The following is a 27,097-nucleotide window of genomic DNA, read 5'->3' on the forward strand; positions in this document are numbered from 1 at the left end:
GGGGGCCTAAGACTTACAGTACTGTATGTTAAATGAAAAAGGTTGCAAAATATAAGCATATTTATTCACTAGTGGTGTCAAATTATTGGACTCTATGGTTTGTGGATGAAAACTTGTTAAACATTAAAACATATGTCCAAATTTTAACATTTAATGTGAGATTTAGCTAAAACATTTATGTCTTGTGTATGCTTCTATGTACCCCATATAGAAAACCAAACATGTCTACAACAGGGCTATCATTTGGTCTGCAAGTGGTCCCTCTTGAATTCACCTAGTTTTTCCTGTATTGTTTCTGCTTTGTCTCTAAACACATTTCACTCTCTGTCTTTCTCTTACTCTCTTCCCCTCTTAAGTGAATGTTATTTTGGTTTTATTTTTATTTTTTGCAAAAATAATTATTTTATATTATCAGAGTGGCCTATATATATATATACACATGACATACATCTATTAATTTAAAAAGTATCATCTGATTTTTGTATCAAAGCAAGCTAATCTATATCATTATTATATATATCTTGCATATTGGTAAACTACTAGTTTTTGGTAGTGCTTTTTCCCCAGAATGGCAAAATGCTTCAGTGGCTTTATGTTAGATATGTTGTTTTATTTTATTTCTGTTGCATTAGGTAATTTTTCTCATTTTTCCTTGCCAAAAGGACAACAAAGGTAAAATGGCACGGGTAGCCCTTTTCTTGTCTCTAAATTGTGTTTCTCTATCTCAGCATGAAGATTCTTCAGTGCTGGGGCAGCAAGAGCGAGTGTATTTGGAGGAGGAACGGGTCAGGGTTCTGGCTCGGGTAGACGAGTTGAAGACCCGTGTCACTGACCTAGAACAACAGATTCAGGAGTGCAGACAAGAGGTTAGACTGAGGCCTAAACCAGTTGTGATGTTTCAAATAACAAATTACTCCAGTTCCATTATACAGCAACACTTCAATGAGAGCAAGAAACATGTAAAGCCGAAGGTATACCAGGGACTTCCGATATGCGTCCTGTCCGCATGACTTCATTTTCATCATCAGGAGGGTCCACGGTCGTCCAAAAATTTGAAATTCAAAAATTAAATTTCCCCACAAACAACAACACACTTCTTTGGTGATGTTGATTTCGTATCAGCTCTTGGTTGTTATGTCCATGCTCTATTCTGGTTAAAGTGCCCATATAAGGACTTCCACTGTACTTCCTGCACTGAAATTGCCCACGAAAAAACCTTCAGCGAAATACTCTTATATACGTCCATTTGCTTTTTGACACTTTTCCTATGTTTAGCGAATCCAACTCGTAAACACTGTTAATAAGTCAGAATGCATGAAATAGCTATAATCCCCCCCAACATGCCATCCTCAGTCAATATTAAAAGTATCAAGATTATATTTTTACAGAATTATGAAGGATGATTTTATGAAGAAAGCAGTAAAATGACTTCAGCTGGGTTTTCACAGGCAGGGCTACATGGAGATATCCACATTAGTCCTGTTTATCTACATCAGTGAATCACCATCTGTCATGCATAGAAACATCTTTAGCGTTGCATGTTATAATCGATGTGAACGTAGGATTTTGCCTGATCAGCAGAGCCGCGCTATTCATATTAACGGAAACATATGGAAGCTAACAGAATGTGTTGTTTTATTGGCAGGCAGAGATGGAGAGGGCCTTACTCCAGGGAGAAAGGAGGGCGGAGCTTGATCAAGTGGAGGCCGAGTTAGAGATCATCAATCAACTTCAGCTCAAACTGAATGAAGTGGAAAATGAAACGCAAAGGGAGAAAGCGAAGGTACCGACAGTTATGCACGCAATGAAGTGTGATTTTCTTTTACTAAAGCTTCCCTGTTTCGCATTTGGTCCTGTTGAAAAACTGTGTGGATGCATGCCTACCATTGTGCTATAGTTTCTAACAGCCTTTTAACTCTTATTAATATGAATGACACTGACTACACCGCATATTGTAATGGCCAATCTTTCATTTAAAAAATGTATACAGGTAAACATTTCATTTGGAATGAAATCTTAATATTTCCCAACTGCAACATGAGGGGAGTCTAATAAAGCATAGCAACAATAAAATTCGTATCATATGGAGCCGTAATGCAATTGGGCACATGGGGGAGTAACACAGTGACCCTCTAAGGAGTTAAACCCACCCCAGAGAGAGACCCCAGACAAACACATAAGGTTGCATAAGAAGAGCTCAGATAAAAACTCTCTTACTGTAAGTGTGTCTGACATGTTTTCTTGTAAATAAGCATTTTTTATCAGACTCTTAATTGATTCTGCCAATAAAGCGGTATTTCTGAATGGCCTGAGGCCTGGATTAAGGGGATTTGAGTTGAAAGTATTACATTACATATTACATATTTGATGGATGTGGCATATAGCGGCTTTTTCATCTGAGCTCCACTTATATATAAACAGTGAGGGAAATAAGTATTTGAGCGCCCTGCTGTTTTGCAGGTTCTCCCACTTAGAAATCATGGAGGGGTCTGAAATCACAATGTATGATTTTTTTGACTATTTGTTTTTATGGTGCAGCTGCAAATAAGTATATGAACACCTGAGAAAGTCAATGTTAATATTTGGTACAGTAGCTTTTGTTTGCAATTACAGAGGTCAAATGTTTCATGTAGTTTTTCACCAGGTTTGCTGACATTGCAGGAGAAATTTTGGCCCACTCCTCCACACAAACCTTCTCTACATCAGTCAGGTTTCTGGCCTGTTGCTGAGAAACACAGAGTTTGAGCTCCCTCCAAAAATTCTCTATTGGGTTTAGGTCTGGAGACTGGCTAGGCCACGTCAGAACCTTGATATGCTTCTTACAGAGCCACTCCTTGGTTATCCTGGCTGTGTGCTTTGGGTCATTGTCATGTTGGAAGACCCAGCCTCTACCCATCTTCAATGCTCTAACTGAGGGAAGGAGGTTGTTCCTCAAAATCTCGCAATACATGGCCCCGGCCATCCTCTCCTTAATACAGTGCAGTCTTCCTGTCCCATGTGCAGAAAACCCCCCCAAAGCATGATGCTACCACCCCCATGCTTCACAGTAGGAATGGTGTTCTTGGGATGGGACTCATCATTCTTCTTCCTCCAAACACGTTTAGTGGAATTATGACCAAAAAGTTATATTTTGGTCTCATCTGACCACATTACTTTCTCCCATGACTCCTCTTGATCATCCAAATGGTCATTGGCAAACTTAAGACGGGCCTGGACATGTGCTAGTTTAAGCAGGGGAACCTTCCGTGCCATGCATGATTTCAAACCATGACGTCTTAGTGTATTACCAACAGTAACCTTGCAAATGGTGGTCATTGACCAGCTCCTACTGTGTAGTACTGGACTGATTTCTCACCTTTCTTAGGATCATTGAGTCCCCACGAGGTGAGATCTTGCATGGAGCCCCAGTCCGAGAGAGATTGACAGTCATGTTTAGCTTCTTCCATTTTCGAATGATTGCTCCAACAGTGGACCTTTTTTCACCAAGCTGCTTGGCAATTTCCCTGTAGCCCTTTCCAGCCTTGTGGAGGTGTACAATTTTGTCTCTAGTGTCTTTGGACAGCTCTTTGGTCTTGGCCATGTTAGTAGTTAGATTTTTACTGATTGTATGGGGTGGACAGGTGTCTTTATGCAGCTAATGACCTCAAACAGGTGCATCTAATTTAAGATAATAAATGGATTGGAGGTGGACATTTTAAAGGCAGACTAACAGGTCTTTGAGGGTCAGATTTCTAGCTGATAGACCTGTGTTCGGATGCTTGTTTGCAGCTGTATCATACAAATAAATAGTTTAAAAAAAATCATACATTGTGATTTTTTTGGATTGTGTCTCTCACAGTGGACATGCACCTACGATGACAATTTCAGACCCCTCCATGATTTCTAAGTGGGAGAACTTGCAAAATAGCAGGGTGTTCAAATACTTATTTTGTTCACTATATATCGTACACACTCCAGTCAGATTAATTACACAACTATTGTTTTAACCAATCACGATTTGTTCTGTACTGCCACTACAGGACAGAGAGATATAACTATACTGTAATATTAACATATAGATACAATTATATGAATATGTGTAATAGTTAAGTAGGGTATGTTCACACTGATGTCAGTATGTTGTTGCAGGGCTGTCTATTCTAATTTAGGTAGCAAGAGTCAACCCTCCCCACAAACTGAATAGAGATCGTATTGATGTAACAGTCTACAGATATGTTTGAGTAGAACTGACTGCTATATAAATATTTATCATTTACCCTACTGCAATATGGGCTCCGATTGCCATGGCAACCCCATATCGAAAACCTTTGTCTTAACACAGCATGATGTGTCTCTATCCGAGCAGTGCGCTCTGTTATTTTCTTCCCTCTCCGACGTTACTGGTTCGCTGCGTGTGTTTTTTACCTGTGTGTATGTTACGTGTGTGTAATGTTTTTGTAGGAGAGAGCAAAAGTCTCAGCTGAGCGGGATGTCCTGGCCAGGCTGAGGGATTCGTACAGTGAACTGAAGGGCCAGCTTCATAAATGCCCCGAATCACTGAGGGAGCACTTACAGGAGCAAGTGACCAGGGTCAGTGTGTGCTTTGATACTGCCCAACAGAGACAGTCACAGAGAAATCGAACATCTGTACAACTAGTTCACCTCAAAGAAAAGCAGATAGACGGAAAGAAAAATGTAGCAAGAAAGATAGAAACCGAAAGGCATAGTTGAGCTTATAAATAATTAAACATGATTGATTTCATTTTTTTTTCAGTAGATAACACAATGTGAAAAATTTCAGTTTGTTTTTGAATAGATAAAAAGGCTCCTCTCCAAGTTTTACATCCAATATTAAGTTTTAATTTAATTTTAAGCAATTAATATCACTTTATATAACAAAAATAAAATAAGTAACATGTATTTGTGTCTACCACTATAGTCTTCCATGGTGACTGCTTAGACATGTTGTGTTATTAAACAAGTCTTGTGATATTAAATACTTGTTGAATTTTAAAAATAATAAAATTAAATACAAAAACGCAAAATGTCTTTATGTTAAAGGGATAGGTCAGCCAAAAATTCATTAATTCATCATTAATGACTCCTCATGTTGTTCAAAACTCGTAAGACCTCTGTTCATCTTTGGAACACAGTTTAAGATGTTTTAGATTTAGCTCAAGAGCTTTCTGACCCTCCATTGAAAATCTATGTACGGTATACTGTCCATGTCCAGAAAGGTAATAAAAACATCATCAAAGTAGTCCATGTGACATCAGTGGGTCAGTTAGAATTTGTTGAAGCATTGAAAATACATTTTGGTCCAAAAATAAAAAAAATTACGACTATATTCAGCATTGTCTTCTCTTCCGGGTCTGTTGTGAACCGCATGCACGAGACTGCAGTCACGACGCTGCTGACGTACGATGCTGCTGACGTGTTATCTGGTGCGCCCCAGCTTTTTTTTGCGCCCAAGCTTCCTTTACAGTCTGAGGGAGACGCACGCTGTAAGTTTGAAAAAAAATCTTCGCTGATGTCTGATGATAACATGTCAGCAGCGTCATACGTCAGCAGTGTCACTGTGCACGCGCTTTCGCAACAGACGCGGAAGAGAAGACAATGCTGAATAAAGTCGCAACCCCTGCCATTTTTGGACCAAAATGCACCCCTGATGCCTCAACACATTCCATCTGACCCACCGATGTCACATGGACCACCCCGACGACGTTTTCATCACCTTTCTGGACATGGACAGTACACCGTACATAGATGTTCAATGGAGGGTCAGAAAGCTCTCGGACTAAATCTAAAACATCTTAAACTGTGTTTCCAAAGATGAACCGTTTGGAACGGCATGAGGGGGAGTCATTAACGACATTTTGGGGTGAACTATCCCTTTAAGTCTTATATGGATTTACTGTTAATAAAGACTTTCTCTAGCCAGCAGAATAAACAAGAGTGGCTAGAGTATTTTCAGACAAATGGATCATAATGAAATGGTTGCAATGTTAAAGGGATATTTGAAGGGAAACTTGAATTTAAATAGTTGAATTGAATGAATTATTTTCTCACTCTCATGTTGTCCTGTATGAGTTTCTATATTCTGTTGAATACAAAATAAGATATTTTGATAAATGATGGTAAGCAGACAGTTGACGGTGCTCATTGACTTCCATTTGTTTTCTTACTATGGAAGTCAATGGCTACCGTAAACTCTGTGGTTACCATTATTTATTAAGGTGTCTTCTTTTGTGTTTACCGGAGGAGGGAGGCTCGTGCGGGACAGCATGAGGGTGAGAAAATGATTTTTGGATGAACTATCCCCTTTTTAACATTGCAAACAATAATTGTGTTAAATTGAACGGCATTAAAATTGTAATTATCGTATACAATAATGCATTGGGCAGCCCTACACAAACAAATAAAGACCTAAATAAATGGAGGCAAATACCCCCCAAAGTACATTGGTGCATTTACTACTGTTGATTGTTAATTCCCTATCAGAAATAGAGAAATACATACACTACACTGCAAAGAAGGATTTTCAAGAAAAAAGTTGAAGAAATGAAAAATTATCTAAAAATTCTTATATTAAGATGCTTTTTCTTGATGAGCAAAACGACCCAAGAAAATAAGTGTAGTTTGTAGACCAAAAACATCAAAGTGATTTTGTGCATAAAACAAGCAAAAAATCTGCCAATAGGGTAAGCACATTTTTCTTGAATTTAGTGTTTAAGAAAACTGTTCAAGATATTTTGCTTACCCCACTGGCAGATTGTTATGCACAAAATCACTTACATTTGATACTTTTGGTTTAAAAACTAGACTTGTTTTCTTGGGTCGGTTTGCTCATCAAGAGAGAGCTTCTTAATTTAAGAATTTTTAGATATTTTTTCTGAAAACAAGACAAAAATACTAAGATATTTTTTTCTTGAAAATCTTTTTTTTTCTTCAGTGTATGCGAATAACTTTTTTAGTATATCATGCTCCAGTAACACTAGCAATAAATGGTCAAAAAAGCACATGTCACGATATAACAGCCTGTACTGGACAGCTTATTAGTGTCTTGGTGTGTACACATTTCACAAGTGTCCCATGGCTGTTTGTGTTGCCTGCGTATGCACTCCCCTCTTTAGACAAAATGTGCTCAGATTTACACAGTGGTTGTGAATGATCCACCTCCTCTCTCTTAGAAGTTATAGTTTGTTGTCTAAGCATGAAATTTATGTATTTGTATGCCTGGCCTTGCTTTTCACTCAATCTCGTGTTTTTTTTACTGTATCACTAAAACGTACTAATCCACTGATACTGTAATGAATTGAACAATTCAACTCACTCTTCTTGAGCTCTGAACTGTTTGCACTGTATAACAAACAAGCACCAAGCTGAGAATGTTTACGAAATGGATTTTCAGGAGATTTATTGAAAGAAACTGTGTTGTGTAGAGAAAACACTGTTTGGCAGATGGAGTGAGCTTCATCACATTTGTCTGTCTGCTTGTTTGTTTTTCCCATCTGTTCGTCTGCACCTCTCTTTCCCTCTTCGTCTCTCTGTCCATCTGTGCACGTGTGTCTGTAGAAGGCAGAGGCGATGGAGTCGGCCACTAAGCGCTTTGAGGATTTGGAATTCCGCCAGTTGGAGAGAGAGAGTGGCATAGAAGAAGAGAAGGAGACCGTCAGCCGACAGCTGTTGCAGGACAAGGCAGAGTATCACCGGAGTGTGGCCAAAAGGAAGGTAATGCCACTGATCTCTGATCAGTCCTGTTAAGGTACTAGTAATATCACAGCCAATCATCTATCAGAACAGAATAGATTCTTTTGAAACGTTTCTTCTGTTTGTGTCTGTGTAGGAAAAAATGGCGGCCCTTGAGATTCAGGCTAATCAATTAGGTCTTCAATCAGGTCAGGATTGTGAAAGGATGGCCAAAGACAGAAACCTGGCCCTGCAGATGCTCTACAAGGTCTCCATCTACACTATTATCTATACATTTAGGGGCGGATTCCCAGACAGGGTTTAGATTAGGCCAGAACTAGGCCTTAGTTATATTAGGACATTTAAAGGAACAGTTTGTAAAAAATGTATATCAATTAATCATAAAATGGCCCTGATATGTCACTAGACATTAAGAAATAATTTTCATTTCAAATACTTATATCACTGACAACAGTGGTCCGGCCAGGATATTGTCATTTAAAAAGTGGAGTTGCAGCCCTCGACTGATGTTTATGTTGTCCTTTTGTGTATTGGCTACCAGTTGGGTGATTGCAGTACCAGTTTTAGCCACAATTTTTGTGATTGCAGTAACAGTTTTGGCCACAATCCTACATACTGTTCCTTTAAGTAGTTTTTAAAAACATACCTTACAAGAAACAATACTGGTGTGCATCTTGAGACAAAACTATGGCACTGATTTATAAGATATGTTTAGACAACTTAAACAAGCATTTTAATCTTGGACTAGTCTTAATCCCTGTCCGGGAAACTGCTCATAAGAGTCTTCATGACAGTAATTTTAAAGGGGCAAAAAATACTTTTTTAAGATGTCAAATAAATCTTTGGTGTTCCTAGAGCACATATGTGAAGTTTTAGCTCAAAATACCATATAGATAATTTATTATAGCATGATAAAATTGCCACTTTGTAGGTGTGTGAAAATGTGCAGTTTTGGGTGTGTCCTTTAAAATGCAAATGAGCTGATGAAATTCAAACACTAATCGCAATGATGGTGGTTTGTTGCAATTAAAACTCAATTGTGCTTTTCTCTGCACTAAATGGGAGTGCTGTGGTTGTATAGTGCAGATTAAGGGGTGGTATTATTATAATAAGAGCTCCTTATGACATCATAAGGAGGGCTAAATTTCAACGACCTATCTTTTCATGTGCTTGTAGAGAATGGTTTACCAAAACTAAGTTAATGGGTTGATCTTTTTCACATTTTCTAGGTTGATAGAAGCATTGGGGACCCAATCATAGCACTTAAACATGGAAAAAGTCAGATTTTCATACCATGGCCCCTTTAAAGGAAAAGTTCATCCCAAAAATAAATTTAGCCCATTTTTTACTCACCCTAAAGCCATTCTAGGTCTATAATACTATTTTTTCAGCCAAACACAGTCCAAGTTGTATTAAATAATGTCCAGGCTTTATTAGTGCCCCATTTTTAAAGCTCCAAAAGCATATCCATCCATCAAGAAATAATCCGTACAGTTAATGAATGTATTCTGAGGTGAAGAGATGTTTTTTTTTGTAAGGAAACATTTCAAACAATATACAGCCGGTGTATTAATGAGAGACAGACAGCTGACATCTGAGCCAATGTTACAAAGGCCATCGCTTCACCTCAGAAGACATTTAATAAATTTAAAGATTATTTAGTTTTTTTTTTTTTTTGACAATAGGTCACTGTCCAATGCCGTTATAAAGCTGAAAAAGCCAGAATATTATTTACTATACAGTAGCTCTGACTGTGTTTATCTGAAGAAGAAAGTCATATACACCTAGGATGACTTGAGAGTATAATAATATGGGTCAATGACGTAATGTTAATTATTTTGTGTCGCAATGGATACATTAAAAGGGTTAAAATTTCAAAATAAATTTGCAGATTACTTGCATACATTCTCTTTTTTGAGGACCAAGTCCAACATTTCTCGGTTTATTTCATTTTTAAAGAATATTTGGGGGATAATTGCAAAAATGTCAATGTGGTGTAACCGGTCTGTGTCAGTTGGTGTAACTAGTATTTTTTAAATTAAAATAGAAATATATTCATAAAAAATGTGGAATAAAATATAGTCATCTAGTTTAGTGTAATATGATTTTTTTACATACATATTTACATTATTTGTCAAAGATTATTTAGAAAACAGAGCTGTTTTCAGAATATGTCAGGACAAATATTTACAAAAACGCATTAAAATTTGCATTTAGAAATAACTAATAAAATTATATTTAAAAAAAAAATTTCCATCAAGGTGGATAAAATATTTAATATTTCTCAGTCTTTGGCACAATTGGCGGTTACACTATTTGACATTTTCAGTTCCATTCAGTCTTAACTTTTATAAAAATGGTGCAAATGTAATTTTTTATTGCATAAAATTAACACAATTACACTATGTGCATTAAAATACACCTGATTTGTGCTTTTAAAACAATAAAAACAATTCTCATCTTGCCAAACCGTTTTTTTGTCACTGACCCATATAATAGCATTCTTTTATCCTACAATGGAAGTGAATGGGGCACATTCCTCAAAATATCTTTCTTCGTGTTCATCAGAACAAAGAAATTTATACAGGTTTGTAACAACATGCGAGCAAGTAAATGATGACAGAATTTCCATTTCTGGGTAAACTATTCCTTTAAACATTCCTCTTTGTGAATCTAACTCTGTACTGCTTTTTCAGGAAAAGGAGAGACTGGTTGCTCTGGAGAAAAGATACCAGAGCTTATCAGGTGGAAAGACTTCCTCCAAACCTTCTAACACTTCGAAAGAGGTAAGAAAATTAATCATCCATGACTGCAGGCACCAATTTACAATTTTTTTCTGGCTGGTGAACTCTTTTTTTACCTTTGTTGTCGATCTAAGATGTTGAACAGAGTGTAAACAGAAGTGTTGTGATCTGAACTGAAGAATCATTATAATTCATGAGGTATCTGAGCTGTATCTCAGTGTTTAGTACATCAGTTTGAAATAAATGCATTGTTGTGTACATACTGATGGTGCTGCTGTCTATAGGGATCCACTCGAGTCTCTCTTTGCAGTGATGAGTATGTTTTTTTCTGGGTTATCGCCGCTGGCGATAAACTTCATGCCGATGTCGGTTTGATCATCCATAAAATAAGTAGAGGGAGGGAATCTGAAGAAGTTTGATAAGACAAACAATATTATTAAAATGTTCTTTGGTATGGCTTGTGCAACACTGGCTGTGCCCTGCTTTCTGACGGTTCATATTCAAAACAGGAAGTGCTGTACATCAGTGAACCTGATCTTTTAGACGAGATCCCTACCCAGAATTCTCTGCTCCCCACATCTTGTTATCAAAGCTCCTCCCCTCAGATTTATCCTAACAGGCCACAGGAGGTAAACACAGCATGACCCTAAAATAATCGTAAAAGATTGACACAACTAATAAAATTATTAAGTACATAATATAAACTAACAATATTACACGGCACTCTGAAATGCTTGATTCTGATTGGCCAGTGGTGACATTCCAAGGTTTGTTATGTAAGATTTGTGAAATTTAAAGTAATAGTTTACCTAAAAATAAAAATTAGCTTATATTTTTCTCACCCTAATGCCATCCTAGGTGTTAGTGATGCGCCGGTCAGGATTTTTTCCAACCCTCGTGTCCCGCTTTAATGCAATTATTTGGCCCGCCCCACACCACTGTATCTATTTTTACAACCCAACCCGCACCCACGACCAAATAGACATACTAGCAGTGGCGGCTCGTGACTGCTCATCCGAGTGGTGCAAATTCTAAATGTGTGTTCGAAGTGTCATGTATATTGCTTGTGTTTTCAAAGTGTGTGTTTGTTGCGTCGTGTGAACCATGTGCATCACGTGTTTTGTCAAGGTGGGTGCCTGCTGCACACGCGTCTAAACCATTTATGATTAAAGAGATGCTTACGTTGATAAAATACACGCAAGACACTCCCTTAACAGTAAACTCTGATACCGCATGAGATTATGTGAGTAAGCATCTCTTTTATCATAAACCCTTTGGACGCAACTGCAGCGGGCACTTGTTTTGACGGGACACGTGATGCACATAGGTTCACTCGACGCGCAACACATATTTTGAAATTACGAACCACACACACACACACATTACGGGCTACATACATGTTGTGACGAACTTCGCATCGTTCGCCCTCGAAAAAAATAAGTCACCGGCCGCCACTGCTAGGATAGCATTAAGGTGAGTAAATTATGACAAATTATAATTTTTTTAGGAGAACTATATAAACTAATAACATACTGTATTTCAATACTTTGTGTCCATATATTTACCCACTTTATTTGATATCTAACTTATTACATGGGTCTCTGGATAACTCGATTCTGATTGGTTAAATGCTGTACTCTGCTATTTAGTGTCGCTCATCGCTTTAAAGTTGCTTTCTTCTGACAAAATAATACTATTGAAACTCAAATCAATAATTGATGTATGCTTATTTATTTATGTGAAAGCAGCCGTGTGATAAGCTGCATAATGAACGTTAGTCGACCTTTTTTTGCGAAACCGACTTTTATTGTTTCTTTGCTGATAATGGGCTGCCGACCGTACATAATTTGTTACCAATCTCATCATTCACACATCTTACCCTTCATAACCAAAATGTTTTTCTGTGGCTAATGTGACCTACAGGAAACATTATAAGAATAAACATGCTATGCTTAATGGACAAATTGGTGTTTTAGTGTCATGCCGGGAATGTTTGCACGATTTTGGTTATGTGTGCGGTGTTTGTGATGTCTGTTTGTTAACCATTTATCAATTGTACTAGCAGCAGCTAGTTGACATAATGGAAAGATTTGTTGTGTGACTTCTGTTGCGTTCAGGCAAATTATGATCATTCATGATTGTTGTGTCATATCATAATAATAGGATAATAGTAGAGAATAGTGATTGACTCATTCTGCATACACATGCTGAATTCGTACATTGAAAATTTGCTGTGCGTGCGTTGCATGTTAGTGATTTTTTTTATGTAGGAGCATGGGTTTTTTCATTGTGTGTGCATGAAGTGCATAATTTGTGTAGTTCACATAAAAGCTATCAACCGGTATCCCGTGTGGATGTGTGTGTGTGGATGGTTGTCTGCTCAGGAGTACCTCAAACTCTCTGATGTATATAAGATGTATGGGAGTGGATATTTCCCAGCCCAAGCTGCCTCCTCTGCCCCTAACTCCTTCTGTCTCCCGCTGGCTGTAACACCAGACGCTCCTCGTGAGGTATGACTCCTCCAGTCTTTCATATTTGACAGGATTCTTTCCTTGCTTTTCAATCTGCTGTTTCCAATGCCGTTTATTTCACGTTTGTTGCTCTTCAGTGCCCTTATGTTTCATGATGCTGCCAGACCTACCCACTGGATTTCTTGTGTTTTTTTTCTAAATTCTTTCTCTCAACTCCATTTGTTGCTGTTTTGTCCTCTGCTTTTGTTTCTATGCTTTTGTATAACCCACAATTCCCTCACTACATTCTGTGTGTATGTTTGTTTGTGTACGTGTGTTTGTGTGTGGGCAACACTGTGATCGTGTTAAGGAGTATGTGACAGTTAGTCAATTAAACCAGCTGTTCGGGATGCCCAAAGTTGACTCCTCCCCCACATCTTCCGTCCAATCATTCCAAGCTATTGTTGCTGACCCTGTCATGTCCAGCCACACATCCCAGTGTGGCTCTTCACAGCTGCTTCCTGTCGAGGTGTGTGGACCAATATTTCCTGGTGTCTTTGGGTTCATCGTTGTTTTTCTCTGTTGTTGTCATTCTCGGTTGGTTCCTTAAGAGCAGTGTGAGAAAACAATGAGACAGATTGCTTTGTTTTAAGCCAGGTTTTTATAATTTAAAGAAATAGCTCACCCAAATATGAAAATTCATTATTTACTCTCCCTCATGCCATCACTTTTATATTAAAATATTGGAGCCAACATGGGGAAGCTCTAAAAAGCATTTACATCCATCATTAAAGTTTTTCAAACAACTCACGTTCACACCAGATGCGAAAAAAGCGAATAAATTGCGCTATTCGTACGTAGTTGGACGCTGGATCATTTTGAAGTAATTCGCTTCATTCGTGCATGAAATTTGCATCATTCGCGCGTGAAATTAGTTTCATTCGCTTTAAATTCAGACGTGAATACCCACAATTTTCCGGCTTTAGCTAGCTTGTAGTCTCAATATGTATACGTGATGCACATAGGTTCACTTGACACGCAGAACACATATTTTGAAATTACGAACCACACATGACGGGCTACATACATGTTATGACGAACTTCGCATCGTGCGCCCTCGAAAAAAGAAGTCAGCAGCCGCCACTGCTATATATATATATATATATAAATAGAATTTTTTTTTACAACTTACCAGATTATCCGACCTCCTCACTCATAGGGATGGGCACGAGTTCTCGATTGCTTGAGTACTCGAACGAGGCATCGATGATCGATCACGAAAATGATGATCATGTGGGTTTCATTTTTTTTTGTAGCGCCATGGTTAGCATTACAAGCGCCTGTGCTAGTAAAGACTGGGTGCGTGTTTGACGTTGTGTTGAGCTATGCAGACCGGCGTATGACATCAGTAACGTTACCATGCATGATTCAAAAACAGATAAAGTCGCCGCGGCAACAAAAGCGCGCTGTTTATGGTGCACATCCACAACGGGAGTTAAACTTGCTCTCAAGTACATAACTTGGTTTAAGTCTTGCATTTTGTGCAGATATATGCATGTTGTATAATACATTTATTTTGTATATAAGGCTTAATATTATGTATAGTGCGTCATATAGACAGCGCATCAGTTTGTGTTTTATAACCCTTTAGTTTCACTTCATCACACAGCTTTTCCTGTTAGAGGTTTCTGATAAAAACATTTAATTCATTAATAATCTAGTATGTTTTCATTTTTCTGTAATAGTTTCTTTAAAATTAAGTTTTATTTAGGGGTTTTTAATAAAAATATTTTCATTTTCACCATGACGTATATGCCCCGCCCCTTTGATTGCCCCGCCCCCAGTTAATCGAGTACTTGTTTTCAGACCTATGGATTAGTCTAAATGAAAAAAATGACATAAATGCACATCCCTACTCACTCACTTTCTTCCAAGCAAGATCCTTTTTATTCTTGTTTCTATAGATGTGTCATACTGTAGGGCTGCACGATTATGGTAAAAATCAGAATCCCGATTATTTAGCACAATTACTTAATGACTGTAAAAACATGCACCCCCGAACACACACAATTCAGTGCATTTGTTTAATGTTGTTGCAAAAGGCTACACGTGTCAAACATTGGCGCATACAGAGGTGCCTTTTAAATAGGGCTGTGCAAAAATATTGATACAGCTAACTATCGTGATAATGTTTTCCACGATAGTGTATCGATATTTCCATCTGTACTATCGATATTTTAAAACCCCATCAAATCCCTTTGTGTGCATCAAACGACCTCCTCCACTGCTGCTGTAGTTGTCGCGGTCCAGTTGTCTGTCATATATGGCCTTTCTGCCAATGTCTCAGAAGTTAGCGGGAGTGAGAAAATGGCAGAAAATGTAAAAACCCGGCGTGTGGAAGAACTTTGGCTTTAAAGTTTTTTACATTTTTGATAAAAAAATAAAAAGTATTGCAATCTATCGCATCACCATACATTGTATCATGGGCAACGTATTGTGATATGTATCGTATCATGAGGCCCTTGCCAATACCCAGCCCTACTTTTAAACACATCGGTCCAGTGGAACGCGATTCATATTTTAACGAGGGATGTTTTTTCTACAACTCGCTTGAAATGCATATACATTTACAAACATAAACAGGATTACTTCCTAATAGTCTGACTTTGGACGAAAAAAGCGCAGCTCTCTGCATGTGCGCGAGAGTGAGAGACGCCAAAATGCAGCAGATTATATTTTAAACAAAAGGGATTGTTTGCTTCAGCCTGCTTAAAACGCATAAAACTGAACAAATATATAAGGATTACTACTTCAGCTCCGGGTGTACACAAACAGCGACAATGATTTTGTCCTCCATTGTTGTTTCGTATTTCTGCCTCCACTCGCTACATCATAATCACGTCACTACTAGAGCAGGCTCCTGATCGGAATCATGCGTTACATGCGGCAAGCGCCCTAAACTATCAATTCACGATACTTCATTTATTTTGAGCTTATTATGTGTTCAATACCTTTCGTATCCATGGAAACGTACAGATGAGCCCAGTATGTTAATATATGGTGGCAGATCGAAGTAGTAAATTCACTTGGGTGAACTATTCCTTCAAAGATATACTTTTAATTTTCTGATCTGACAACCACTTCTAATGTTTGCACTTCTAATTTAAGAACTTATAATTCTCCATTCTTTCAATGCATGTGTTTCCACTTTCAAATGACTCTTTCCTAGTTCATCTCCATATCAATTCCTTCTTCTATTTTTGCTGTCAATCTCTTTCCATGGATGACCCTTCAGACCCAGCCTGCATGGAGTAGGCCTTTAATCCCCAGGCTAGATTCAGAGCGTTGGTACCAGGAAATCATGGCAGCTGGGGAGCCCAGCAATGCCTGCCCTCCCCCTCTGCCAGCTAAATGTCTCTCATCACGTAAACCTATGCAGGTAAACTCTCCTCATCTGTCTGTCGTCTTTGCATGTATTCCTGTTTCTGTCTCTACGTCGTCCATCTGTGTCTCACTTGACCTCTCGGTGTCCAGATGTAGTTGTCTCATTTCTTTATTTGTACAGTATATCCAATAATCTAATTGGGACACAAAATGTTTGGGGTTATCTCTACTTCTTTGTTTTGCTTGGGAAAGGTGCCATATTTGACATTGAATTTTTTTCTTTATAGATCTCCAAGAGGCAAGATGGTGAGGTGGGACAGACCAATGGCACATTTACACCCCCACCTTCCAGCTCAGGCAGAAATACACCCACCAAAGTAAGTAAAAAGACCACAAAACATCAAAAGCGCTGTTGTTTTAGCTTTAGCAAGTTCGTTTTTCTTAGTGTAGGAAAGTAGATATTTTTTCCATTCTCTTTGTTTATTCCTCTGTTATTTTCTACAGAGTCTACCGGATCTGTCTCCTGCTTTCTTGGACTTAGACTCCAAAAGACAGTTTGATCTTCAGGGCAGAGGTAGCTAACACACCTAAAGGGCATTTAGGGAAACAAATAACTTTAAAGGTGGTTATAGAAAAACTGTACAGTTTAGCGATGTTATTGTTCTTCTGCAGGGCTCTATGCGTATGACGATTTCAGAATCCGCCCTTCGGATCCTAAACAGAAACCTGTGATGGAGTCTCAAAGCCACTGGGGGGCACCACAGGGCGCTCATTCCCCATTTCCATCTTCAGGAGCTCCCATGGTACACCACTCGATACTGCACCACCAAGCACCCCCAGCTGGAGAATCCACGTATGACACGCTGAGTCTGGAGAGCTCTGACAGCGTGGAGACCAGCGTATCTACTGGCAACAACTCGGCTTGCTCACCTGAAAGGTGAGATGCAGTTGTCAAGGGAACCCTGCATTCTTCCCCCAATCCCTTGACGACGGGTCACGCCGCCCATCTTATTTTTTCCATCCTTTTCCCAGAATAGTTCCTAGGTTGTTTCCATGACAACACGCACATCCATACAGTCACGCTATTCTTCTCGTCTTCAAAGTTCGCTCTTGTCCCGAGGCAGAACAAGCTCACAATGTCATTGTACAGCATACTATCCTTACAGCCAGGGATGCTTCAGGTGTTTCCTTAGATGTTGAAGCCACAAAAAGATTTTCTCTTGATGTTGGCCTACTTTTCAGCATCAATAGGTCTCGGGCATGAATCTCTGACCACTCGTTTCTACGTTTCACTTAGATGTTTCAGCACTTTTCGTACAGTTCAAACCTGGCAACCTTTTCTTTTTGTGAAAAAAGCATGTAGAGAGGTAAAATAGCAAAAAATCACATCCTCCTCGACCGCCTCTGTGAAATTCAGTTAAAAGAAGTAGGATCTGTTCAAAGTGTCCAGCACTCATGTACCAAAGTCTCCCTCTTCCGCTACCACGGCAACAGTAACCGCGTCTGTGTCTCCCTCAGTAACAACGGGCTGGCAGCACTGAGACTGGAAGAGATGGAGAAGATGTTAAAGGAGGCCCAGCAGGAGAAAGCCCGACTGGTGGAGAGTCGAGTGAGTAGCATTAAACTTTAATTCTCTGTGAAATATAATCTATCCGCCTCCCTGTCTCTCGCATAAAAAGATCTTTTTCATGAATTTAAAAAGGAAGCCTTGTTCCCTTTGGCATCACTGCATTAAAGATTGTTTCTTACCTACAAAGACTGATAGACATGAAAGGCCGGCTCTTAACAAGCTCTCTGACAGTAATACTCGCTCAGACATTTATTTTTTCATGCATCCCCAGTCACGAAGCGCTGTGTGTTTTGTGTATTTGGATTTAAAGCCCCTCTGTGTCTTAATCTGTCTGTCTCTACATCAGGAAAGGGAAGTTCAGACACGGAAGCAACTCCTGGAGGCCGAGAGGAAGAGGCGAGAGGAAGTGGAGAGGAGGCTGCTTGATGAGACTGCACACAGGCAGAGGCTTGTGGATGAAGAGGTCAAGATGAGGGAGAAACAGTGTTCCCAGGTCAGTATGGGACAGGTTTTAGATTAATCCAGGCCTTAGTTATATCTGGACATTTAATAGCTTTTATAAACATACCTTACAAAAAAACAATACTGGTGTGCATCTTGAGAAAAAACAATGGCACAAAAATATGTTAAGATATGTTAGTGCAGGGTGTTTTTAAATTAAAGTGATAGTTCACCCAAAAATGAAAATTCTGTCATCATTTACTCACTCTCATGTTTTTACAAACCTGCATAAATTTATTTGTTCTGATGAACACGAAGGAAGATATTTTGGAAGAGATATCACCGTTCGTGAGCCCCATTCACTTCCATGGTAGTAAAAAGAATACTATGGAAGTGAATGGTGCTCACGAACGGGTTGATTACTAACATTCCTCAAAATATCTTTCTACCTGTTTATCAGAACAAAGAAATTTATACAGATTTGCAACAACATGAGAGGGAGTAAATGATGACAGAATTTTCATTTTTGGGTGAAATATCCTATTCACTGCAATACAATTCACTGCAAATGACTCGTTTATTATGAAATTTGTGCTTTCATGGGGCTTGAACATTGGCACTTTTCCCAGTGATATGTACTGTATATATAAATATCACTGAGAATATCACTGGGAATATATATGGAGGACATTATTAATATATGAAGAGTTTGGTTTCAAAACGCAATAAATGCATTTGACTACTTTCTATACCAAGAAAGTGACAAGATGAAAACCACCATTTTCTGTTACAAACTTTCACATAGCATCTTCAGGTTATAATAATATAAAAAATTCAAATCCATTTTCAAAGATTTATTATAAAAACAGATTACATTTTTTTTTTTAAATGCTATAAATCTATTGAATCAATATATAAACGTGAATTCATCTTTGCCATGTTATTTTCATTTAGTTGACTAGTAGTAGACACTCGTTAAAAAAAAAAACATTAATGGCATTAATCAAAACACTTACTTTGTCATATTAAGAACACTGTCATTGGTGCTGTTATACTTGGGACGTCGTCGATTAAAAATTTTCACAGCGATCAGCTGTAAAATGTTTTGGTCCTGCTCGATTTTCGTTGGCTTCGCGTAAAATAATGGAAAGTTTTTCATAAGATCCCCTGGGGTCAATGTGAGAAGCTTGATGCTGTCTTGTGAGAACAAGCAACAGTCGTCATTTTTCCCTCGCCCGAGTGCCTCTCACCTAAATTATTTGATTTTGATGGCTTACGTTTCTTCCCCGCCACAGAAAACCACCACAGGTTTATCAATGCCATCAAAATTACTATTTTGTTTTTGTTTGTTTGTTGATCACGAAGTACAAAGTAGATGAGGAAAACTAGGATTCCGTGTGTATTCAACGCACCGCCATTATTGTTTACAATGCGTGGAATGGTACACTGTGATTGGTTAAGTGGATTTATTGCATTCTGCAGAGAAGGAGGAGTGACGTTTGTTGCGGATTGGAAAAAAAGGAGAAAAGATGACAGAATAACATGGCTGATATTGGATTTTGCAAAAGAAAAAACATTGACTTTTAATACTGACCAGACACAATACTGATTTTGGTGGTAACTAATATTTTCTTAAATGGCGTTTATCGCATTTTGGAACCAAACTCTTCATATTATGTATAGGAATCAAAATGAATTTCTAAGTATATGAACTAATACATTTATTTATAAGTAAAAAACTTGGTTAGTGTTATACTGCAAGTTATTATGAAGTGTTAAAGGGATAGTTCACCTTAATAAAAATATGATGGAATTCAATGGGTACCGTCAATGTGCTTACCATCATTTATCAAAATATTTTCTTCATTTATCACAATAATTCCAAAATATTTTTTCGTACTATGAAAGTCAAAAGTCACTATCTGCTGTGTGTTTACCATCATTTCTCAAAATATGTTATTTTGTGTTCATCAGAAAAAAGAAATTCATACAGGTTTAGAACAACATGAGAATGAGTAAATGACAGAATTTTCAGTTTAAGGTGAACTATCCCTTTAACGCTGAAAAAGGATATACTGTATGGTTAAAACACGCTGATCTAAGGTCAGCGGCTGCACTCGCTTGAGCAGACAGTATCAATGTCTGTGTACAGCTCCTAGCACAGCAGTCTGCTTAACCGGCGCAGCTCTGAGGTCAGTCAATGTTTGGAGTTGCTCTCTAAAAGACTTTATGAGGTCATTGGCTCAGCTTGACTGGACCAGATGAGAAGCGCCAATGCTCAGAGAGCACATCCGCACAGCAGGTGGACGAGAGGAGCGCACAGACAGATGGTGAAAGGGAGACAACAAAAAGGAGATAAGATGAGAAGAGGAGGGGGATGAGACAGGCAGGGAAGGGCAGGGCAGTAGGACACCCATGTTTTAAACACAGATAAGTGACATCACCAAAACACTTGATTCAACCAGTGGGTTCTTGCAAAGAATATCAATTCTTTGCAGAGTTTAAGAAAGGACAATATCATCAAAATGTCAAGAAACAAACTTTTCTGGTGGATGAATATATTTTTATTGATAAATTTGATAATAAGAAATACATAGATAAACTATTATTATTATTATTATTTTAACCATCATAAGCCCCTATTTTCCTGTATACATTAAAGCTCCTTGGGGTAAAACTGACCCCAGAAATTAAAAGAGTGATTACAAAAAATATATACATTTTTAATGATACAAATAATATATCTTTTTTTTGTTTACTTCCCATCTATACATTAATGCTGTGTTTTGGGAGATATAAAATACTTTTGTACCTGTTTACCACTCAGTTCCTCAACTACACCATTAGCTTACCTGAAAAGTTTCAGGTTTTTATGAAAAATTCACATAAATTATTATCTAAATCTGATTTTAATTGTTTTTAGATATTGATCTAGATGTCATGTGTTGAATTCGGCCATTTGGTGTTTACAAAAAAAAACGTAAAAGAATTACGTGTGTGTGTGTGTGTGTGCGTGTGTGTGTGTGTGTGTGTGTGTGTGTGTGTGTGTGTGTGTGTGTGTGCGCGTGCGTGCGTGCGTATAATTGAGCATTTCTTTTCTATATTGCATTTGTGCTCTAGTACCAGGCCTACCTTTCTGTATCAAAATTTTTCAGATTTATTCTGAATGCATTGATTTTTTTTGACAAATAAAAAGGTAAATTTTGGTAAAATTTTGTTACACCCTTTAGAACGATCGAATCAAGCCCAGTTTTTTTATATGAATCTTTACAGATAATCTGGAAAAGTCACAAAATCTTACTTCACTGAGATGAAGGGAACCATGTTTTTAAACTTAAGAAATGTGGCTTGGGGGTAAGATTGACCCCAAGGGACTTATTAGGGTTAAATATATGAGACCGTACTTGCAATGTCTGAGCTCTTGCTTTTTCAGGCTCGGCCAATGACGCGCTACCTGCCCATTCGGAAAGAGGAGTTCGACCTGCGTTCTCACGTGGAATCGTCGGGCCACTGCGTGGATACCTGTCCGTTTGTCAATGTCACAGAGAAAATGTGCAAGGGTCATCTCGTGAAGATGGGCGGCAAGATCAAATCCTGGAAAAAACGCTGGTTTGTCTTTGATCGACTTAAGAGGACTTTCTCTTATTACGTAGGTGAGTAAATCATCACGTTTTTCTCCAGATTACATAGTAAGGAAATAGAAAAAGCGCATAATTATTATTTATTTCAAAGTTATTTATTTATTTTGTAGCAAAATGTGTTGCATTTAAATGTGAAGAAGAGCACATGCTTTTTACGTTATGTGTGCCTTAGTTAAAATTGCAACATGTAAGAAAAAAAATAGATAAAAAGAAAACAAATGTTCAAGCATTGATTAAGTTCTAGTGAAATGTTTCATCTCAGTTCTCTCAATTTTCAATCATCCCGTCTTGCTTTTAGATGCCATGTCTCTTCCTCACACACACACACACACACACACACCTTTTTCTCATGTGTAGCCTTTTCACCCCCTCACTCCCCATGTTAGTAGTGATGATGATGATGATGAAGATGATGAAATAAACTGCAATACTTTCTCTAGCCCTGCATTTGTGAGGGATGGGGGTGTAGATTTACCCCTGGCTCAGTTCTGAGTAACAATACCACACTTACAACTCTTCAAAAACATGAAACACAAAAACTATTTATCCTATTACTAAGCAGATTTGAATAATGAACAGAGGCAGGCTAGAAAAAAAAATGGTTTAAAGGAAACTAATAAATCTTAACCGTTGACACGGGTGCGAAGGGGCTCACTGGAGGCTGTAACACTGTGCTTTTAGATAAGATAAAATCAGATCAAAGATGTGTGTTAATTTGCGCTAAGTAGGGGAAAAGGAAGTCTTTTGGAAGAGCTGTTTACTGTGGGTGGCACATTGCGTTAAATTGAGACAGACAATAGTTTTTAGGTGACTCGCTGCGTGCGCTTCTAGAATTAACGTCTACTTTTTATGCTTGTTTTATTTCCCTGAGGCAAAGCTTTTTTTTATTCAGTGTCTAGCGCAAACCCCAACATACCCATCATGTAATGCAAATAGACTGATAAATGTAATCTCTTTTTAATCCCTTTTAATGAATAACAAAGTTAATCCCTACAATTATTTTTTTCCAAAAAGCTAGCACCTTTATTTAACACTGTATTTACTTCTCAGATAAGCACGAGACCAAACTAAAGGGTGTCATCTACTTCCAAGCCATAGAGGAGGTCTATTACGATCACCTGCGCAGCGCAACTAAGGTAAGTGCATACAGTAATACTGTATATGTGAACTGTATGCTGTACTGTTTCAACCCCTACTGTTTACAGTCAACATGAATAAATCAACATACCACACAAAGCTAGAGAACAGCACTCATACTATACTTCTGCAAGCACGCTGTGAAACTTTAAACAGACAGACGTCTTTCCATAAAGAGAATTTCTTACAGCAGAAGGCAAAAGAGATCAAAGCGGCTGCATGTTCACTTACATTTCGTCATGCTTTCCCTTTTCACTTCCGCGACATTTCATTTTGCATGTCGTTCACCATCTTACACTTTATCCTTTTCTGTGTCCTTGCAGAGTCCAAATCCTTCCCTGACCTTCTGCGTGAAGACTCATGATCGACTTTATTTCATGGTGGCACCGTCCCCAGAGGCCATGCGGATTTGGATGGATGTCATAGTAACGGGTGCCGAGGGCTACACGCAGTTTATGACCTGAGAGCGTGCGGATGGACTCATTTAACAGGACATTAAAATTGTATTATTATTGTGAAAAGAATGAAAAAACTTTAGCCATGACTGACTGAACTCTGTGTCATTGGGATTAGAGAAGAACTGAGGCTGATCTGATTATATGGTATATTATACATATATACAAATTTTACTAATTGATTATATTATTGACTATATTACTGAACCACTTAAAGAGCTTAGAGCATTTCATACAGTATCAATCGTATGCTCTCTATATATTTATATTTATGTATTTTTTTACATTTCTTTAATTTTATGGTCCCAAGCCTTCAGGTCAGTACATCATACATTACAGTGTATATTAACATATCTTCACTTAGTTGCATTTACACATATGCAAGATTTTATATTAAGCATAATTGTATATGACAGTATTCATAATCTGTTTTAGGAGAAAAGGCAGCATTCACATTTTTGATAGTTTTTTTTAACCATGATTCATATATATATATTGTCTGTCTTTTTTATTTTGGTATATTTGTTCTGCAAACAAATTCTTAAACAAGTGGCTCAGGTGCTTGGACGAGTAACAAAAAATGTACGCCTGCTACCTGATTTGTTACAAGATAAATTGGTCGGGGACCATTGCAGTAAATGTTGTGTGTTTTTTAAAAACAAACCATGGGACACTTGTAAAGACAGGATTTTTCTAGCCAAAGCTTTACCCGTGTTGAGATATGTACTCTGACTTGCACATCTTTTATTTCAGGGTTTTAAAATGTGTGGATGTGCCACTATGATTAATGATTAGTCACAAATTGTGTGTTATTCAGATTTTCCTGGATAAGGGTATTTTATATAATTCAGTGCTACACCACTAACAATGTATTTCTATGTTTGACAGAAACAAAAAGCTTTTTTGCTCAGATAAACTCATTATAAACTCATTTCAATGCATTTCAGTCACTATTTGTCACATTATGTTAAGGTTTTAATTACATAATACATTGAAATAAAGTTATACTGATTTATAGCACAATGTATCAACTTTGAATCATATTGATTTAAATCACAAGAATATTTCTCAAATATTGTCGTGCAAACGCTGTCTCATTATTTAAAAGGCAAAGTGCAATGTCAAGTAATTCTTGTTTTGTGAACATGAGACATAAATGAGAGACATTCGCATAACTGTAAAAGACAAAAATCTCTAGACAACATAATTGGCTAACTCTTAAGACTGCTTGCTGTTGCTTTAAATCCATATGGCACGAGAAGTTATGGCACGTTTTCCTGTCAGATAACATACATTTTTTAATCGATTACATTAGTAACCTGTTATGTCTTTGGAAATGCCCAGGAAATCCCACAGTATAAATGTGAGGTCTACTCAGGGGTGTCAAACTCAAGTCCCGGGGGCCAAATCCGGCCCGCCCCCTTATTTTATGTGGCCCGCAAGAGCTTACAAATTATTTTATTGTTATTACAAGTATTATTTTGCAGGGTTTTTCTTGCATTAAATTTTTTTAGCGGCCGTCAAAGCAAATTTTTGTCCCGCCAAAGTTTTTTTTCATAATTTTATGTGATTTAAGAGTGATCATTTATTTTAACGTACAGTACAGGCCAAACGTTTGAACACACTTGACTAAAATGTTAACTATGATCTAAAATATAATTTAAGCTGAAGGTGTATGGTTAAATGCTTAAAATTACTTTTGTAGACAAAAATATACCCATGCCAAACAGATTATTTTTTGTTATTAGAAAACTAAAATTTTATTTTAAAATATTATTTTTGAAATAGATGACTTACACTAAATATTGAAGAAACAGCAGCCTATAAGAACCTAGATTAAATATGAACTCCATACATCTTCCATCTTTAAAATTCATCCTAAATTGAACATTTAAGAAGCTTATTGAAAAAATGACATGCATATGGTTCAGCAATTTCTAGGCAAAGGGTGACTGCAGTTTCGGTTTATTTTAGATGCTTTTAGTCACCAACATAATTTCCAAAGTTGCATTTGTGTTATGCCATAGTTTGGATGAGTTTATTATTATTATGTTATATGGAAAAATGTATAAATAAAGAACGAGTGAGTGTGTCCAAACTTTTGTGTACATTTATATTATTGCATCATTTATTTTAATTAATTTATTTAATTTTATTATTAAAAAAATCTGTACAATAGTTGCACACTTGAATACCATAAGTTATCAATTGCAGAGGTAAATATGTAATGTTAAAAAAAGAGATACATTCATATAGTCTTACAAATAAAGCAACTATGATGCTAATGTAGCTTCTGATAAAATTGAGTTTGACACCTCTGGTTTATATAAAAGAACCTTTGTTTATGTCTATACCTTTAAACAAATAGTCTACGAATGGTTTGTTATTTAAAGCATTTTACTGATTCCTGGATAAGTTTGTGCTGTTGCGCTCTCTCACGTAAAGAGGTTTTGCTGTTCCCCAAATGTCCAGTAGAGGGCCTCATTCGTCATATTTCTCTACGCTTCAGCGCTGTTTTCATGCTCCAGATGCGAGGGCTGGATGTGCGTTCCGCTCTGTGTTCCTCCGAGGCCCCGGGGCCCTCAGCTTGTTTTCTTCTCTGTCTCGCACCCAGTCATTATCATAACAGTTAAATGTGCAACTACAAATGTCATCAACGCTATAATGATGCCATCTGTCTACACCAGCAGAGCCTTACCAATTAATTTATCAGTTGATGCAAATTCATCACACGTTACAATTGTTAAGCAACATAAAAGCATAATAAATCAACCCCAAGAATGTAATGAATGCAAGAAGCTCAACTCTATTTTCTAAAAACATTTAAAGGTCTTTGCTTTAAATTTGTAAAAAATGGTACATGTTAACATTCAACAAAAACACCAATTAAAGCTATGAGATCTTTGAGTTTCAAAACCAGTGTAGCCTACTATCCAGCATAATCTCACATATCAAAGCCAGAGGGTTTGTGCCCTGCAAATCTCTAAAGACTAAACCGAAATGATCAACTGAGACCTAAGAGAAGTCGCTCGGGAATCAATAGACCAAGACTTTGAAGTCGTGATCAACCGACTTAATCCAGGCCATGTGAACCAGCCAGCATTTTTTTACACTAGCATATAGTAATAAATTGTACACATGCACACGCGTACAGTATAGCTTATATGCACACACACAGATGGTTACAAATGTACATATACAACTGACAACAGACCCACCACAGAAAGTCTAGGCAGTGTTGTAGTCCTAGAGCGAACTCAAAACTCTGAAGGGCCGAGACCAAGACAAGACAGAGACCAAAGACAGTCAAGACCAACACCATCAAAAAAATTATGGAATTATAATTATTGTGGATGGATATTGTGGGTCTTGTTTACAGATTTCTTGTTGGACAATCCCCCATTTAGCTTTTACAGGCACAACAAAGGAAATTAAATGAGATATGAATCAATGATTGCTTTTAAAGGAAAAGTTTTTTAAGTTTAACATCCAATCACATTAATGATTTTTTCAGACAATGCACCAGCATTTTTCTCAATTAGATTAATTCCCGCAGTTGTGGACTTGAAATAAAATCCCTTGACCA

At 37.6% G+C, this 27,097-nt stretch overlaps 1 protein-coding gene across 20 annotated transcripts in view; it reads left to right on the forward strand.

Annotated features, from left to right (window-relative positions):
* The window catches only part of phldb1a (pleckstrin homology-like domain, family B, member 1a), a 63,753-nt gene extending 39,219 nt beyond the window's left edge, over nt 1-24,534 (forward strand). For 10 of the 20 annotated variants that reach the window (XM_055199364.2, XM_055199366.2, XM_055199370.2 and 7 more), the window contains 18 exons: nt 729-866; nt 1,646-1,783; nt 4,441-4,569; nt 7,555-7,710; nt 7,826-7,936; nt 10,386-10,475; nt 10,943-11,062; nt 12,818-12,943; nt 13,254-13,412; nt 16,179-16,322; nt 16,555-16,644; nt 16,772-16,841; nt 16,940-17,204; nt 17,786-17,876; nt 18,184-18,330; nt 21,712-21,931; nt 22,970-23,055; nt 23,380-24,534. In XM_055199364.2, the coding sequence (XP_055055339.2) occupies nt 729-866; nt 1,646-1,783; nt 4,441-4,569; nt 7,555-7,710; nt 7,826-7,936; nt 10,386-10,475; nt 10,943-11,062; nt 12,818-12,943; nt 13,254-13,412; nt 16,179-16,322; nt 16,555-16,644; nt 16,772-16,841; nt 16,940-17,204; nt 17,786-17,876; nt 18,184-18,330; nt 21,712-21,931; nt 22,970-23,055; nt 23,380-23,520 (2,421 nt within the window). In that variant the 3' untranslated portion in view covers nt 23,521-24,534. Of the gene's footprint in view, nt 1-728; nt 867-1,645; nt 1,784-4,440; nt 4,570-7,554; nt 7,711-7,825; nt 7,937-10,385; nt 10,476-10,942; nt 11,063-12,817; nt 12,944-13,253; nt 13,413-16,178; nt 16,323-16,554; nt 16,645-16,771; nt 16,842-16,939; nt 17,205-17,785; nt 17,877-18,183; nt 18,331-20,430; nt 21,267-21,711; nt 21,932-22,969; nt 23,056-23,379 lie in introns of those variants that run through there. The other 10 variants (XM_055199365.2, XM_073860987.1, XM_055199375.2 and 7 more) reach the window with 10 other exon arrangements.
* Nucleotides 24,535-27,097: the final 2,563 nt, after the last annotated feature.

Source organism: Misgurnus anguillicaudatus, chromosome 22 (genome assembly GCF_027580225.2).
Source record: "Misgurnus anguillicaudatus chromosome 22, ASM2758022v2, whole genome shotgun sequence".
NCBI lineage: Eukaryota > Metazoa > Chordata > Actinopteri > Cypriniformes > Cobitidae > Misgurnus > Misgurnus anguillicaudatus.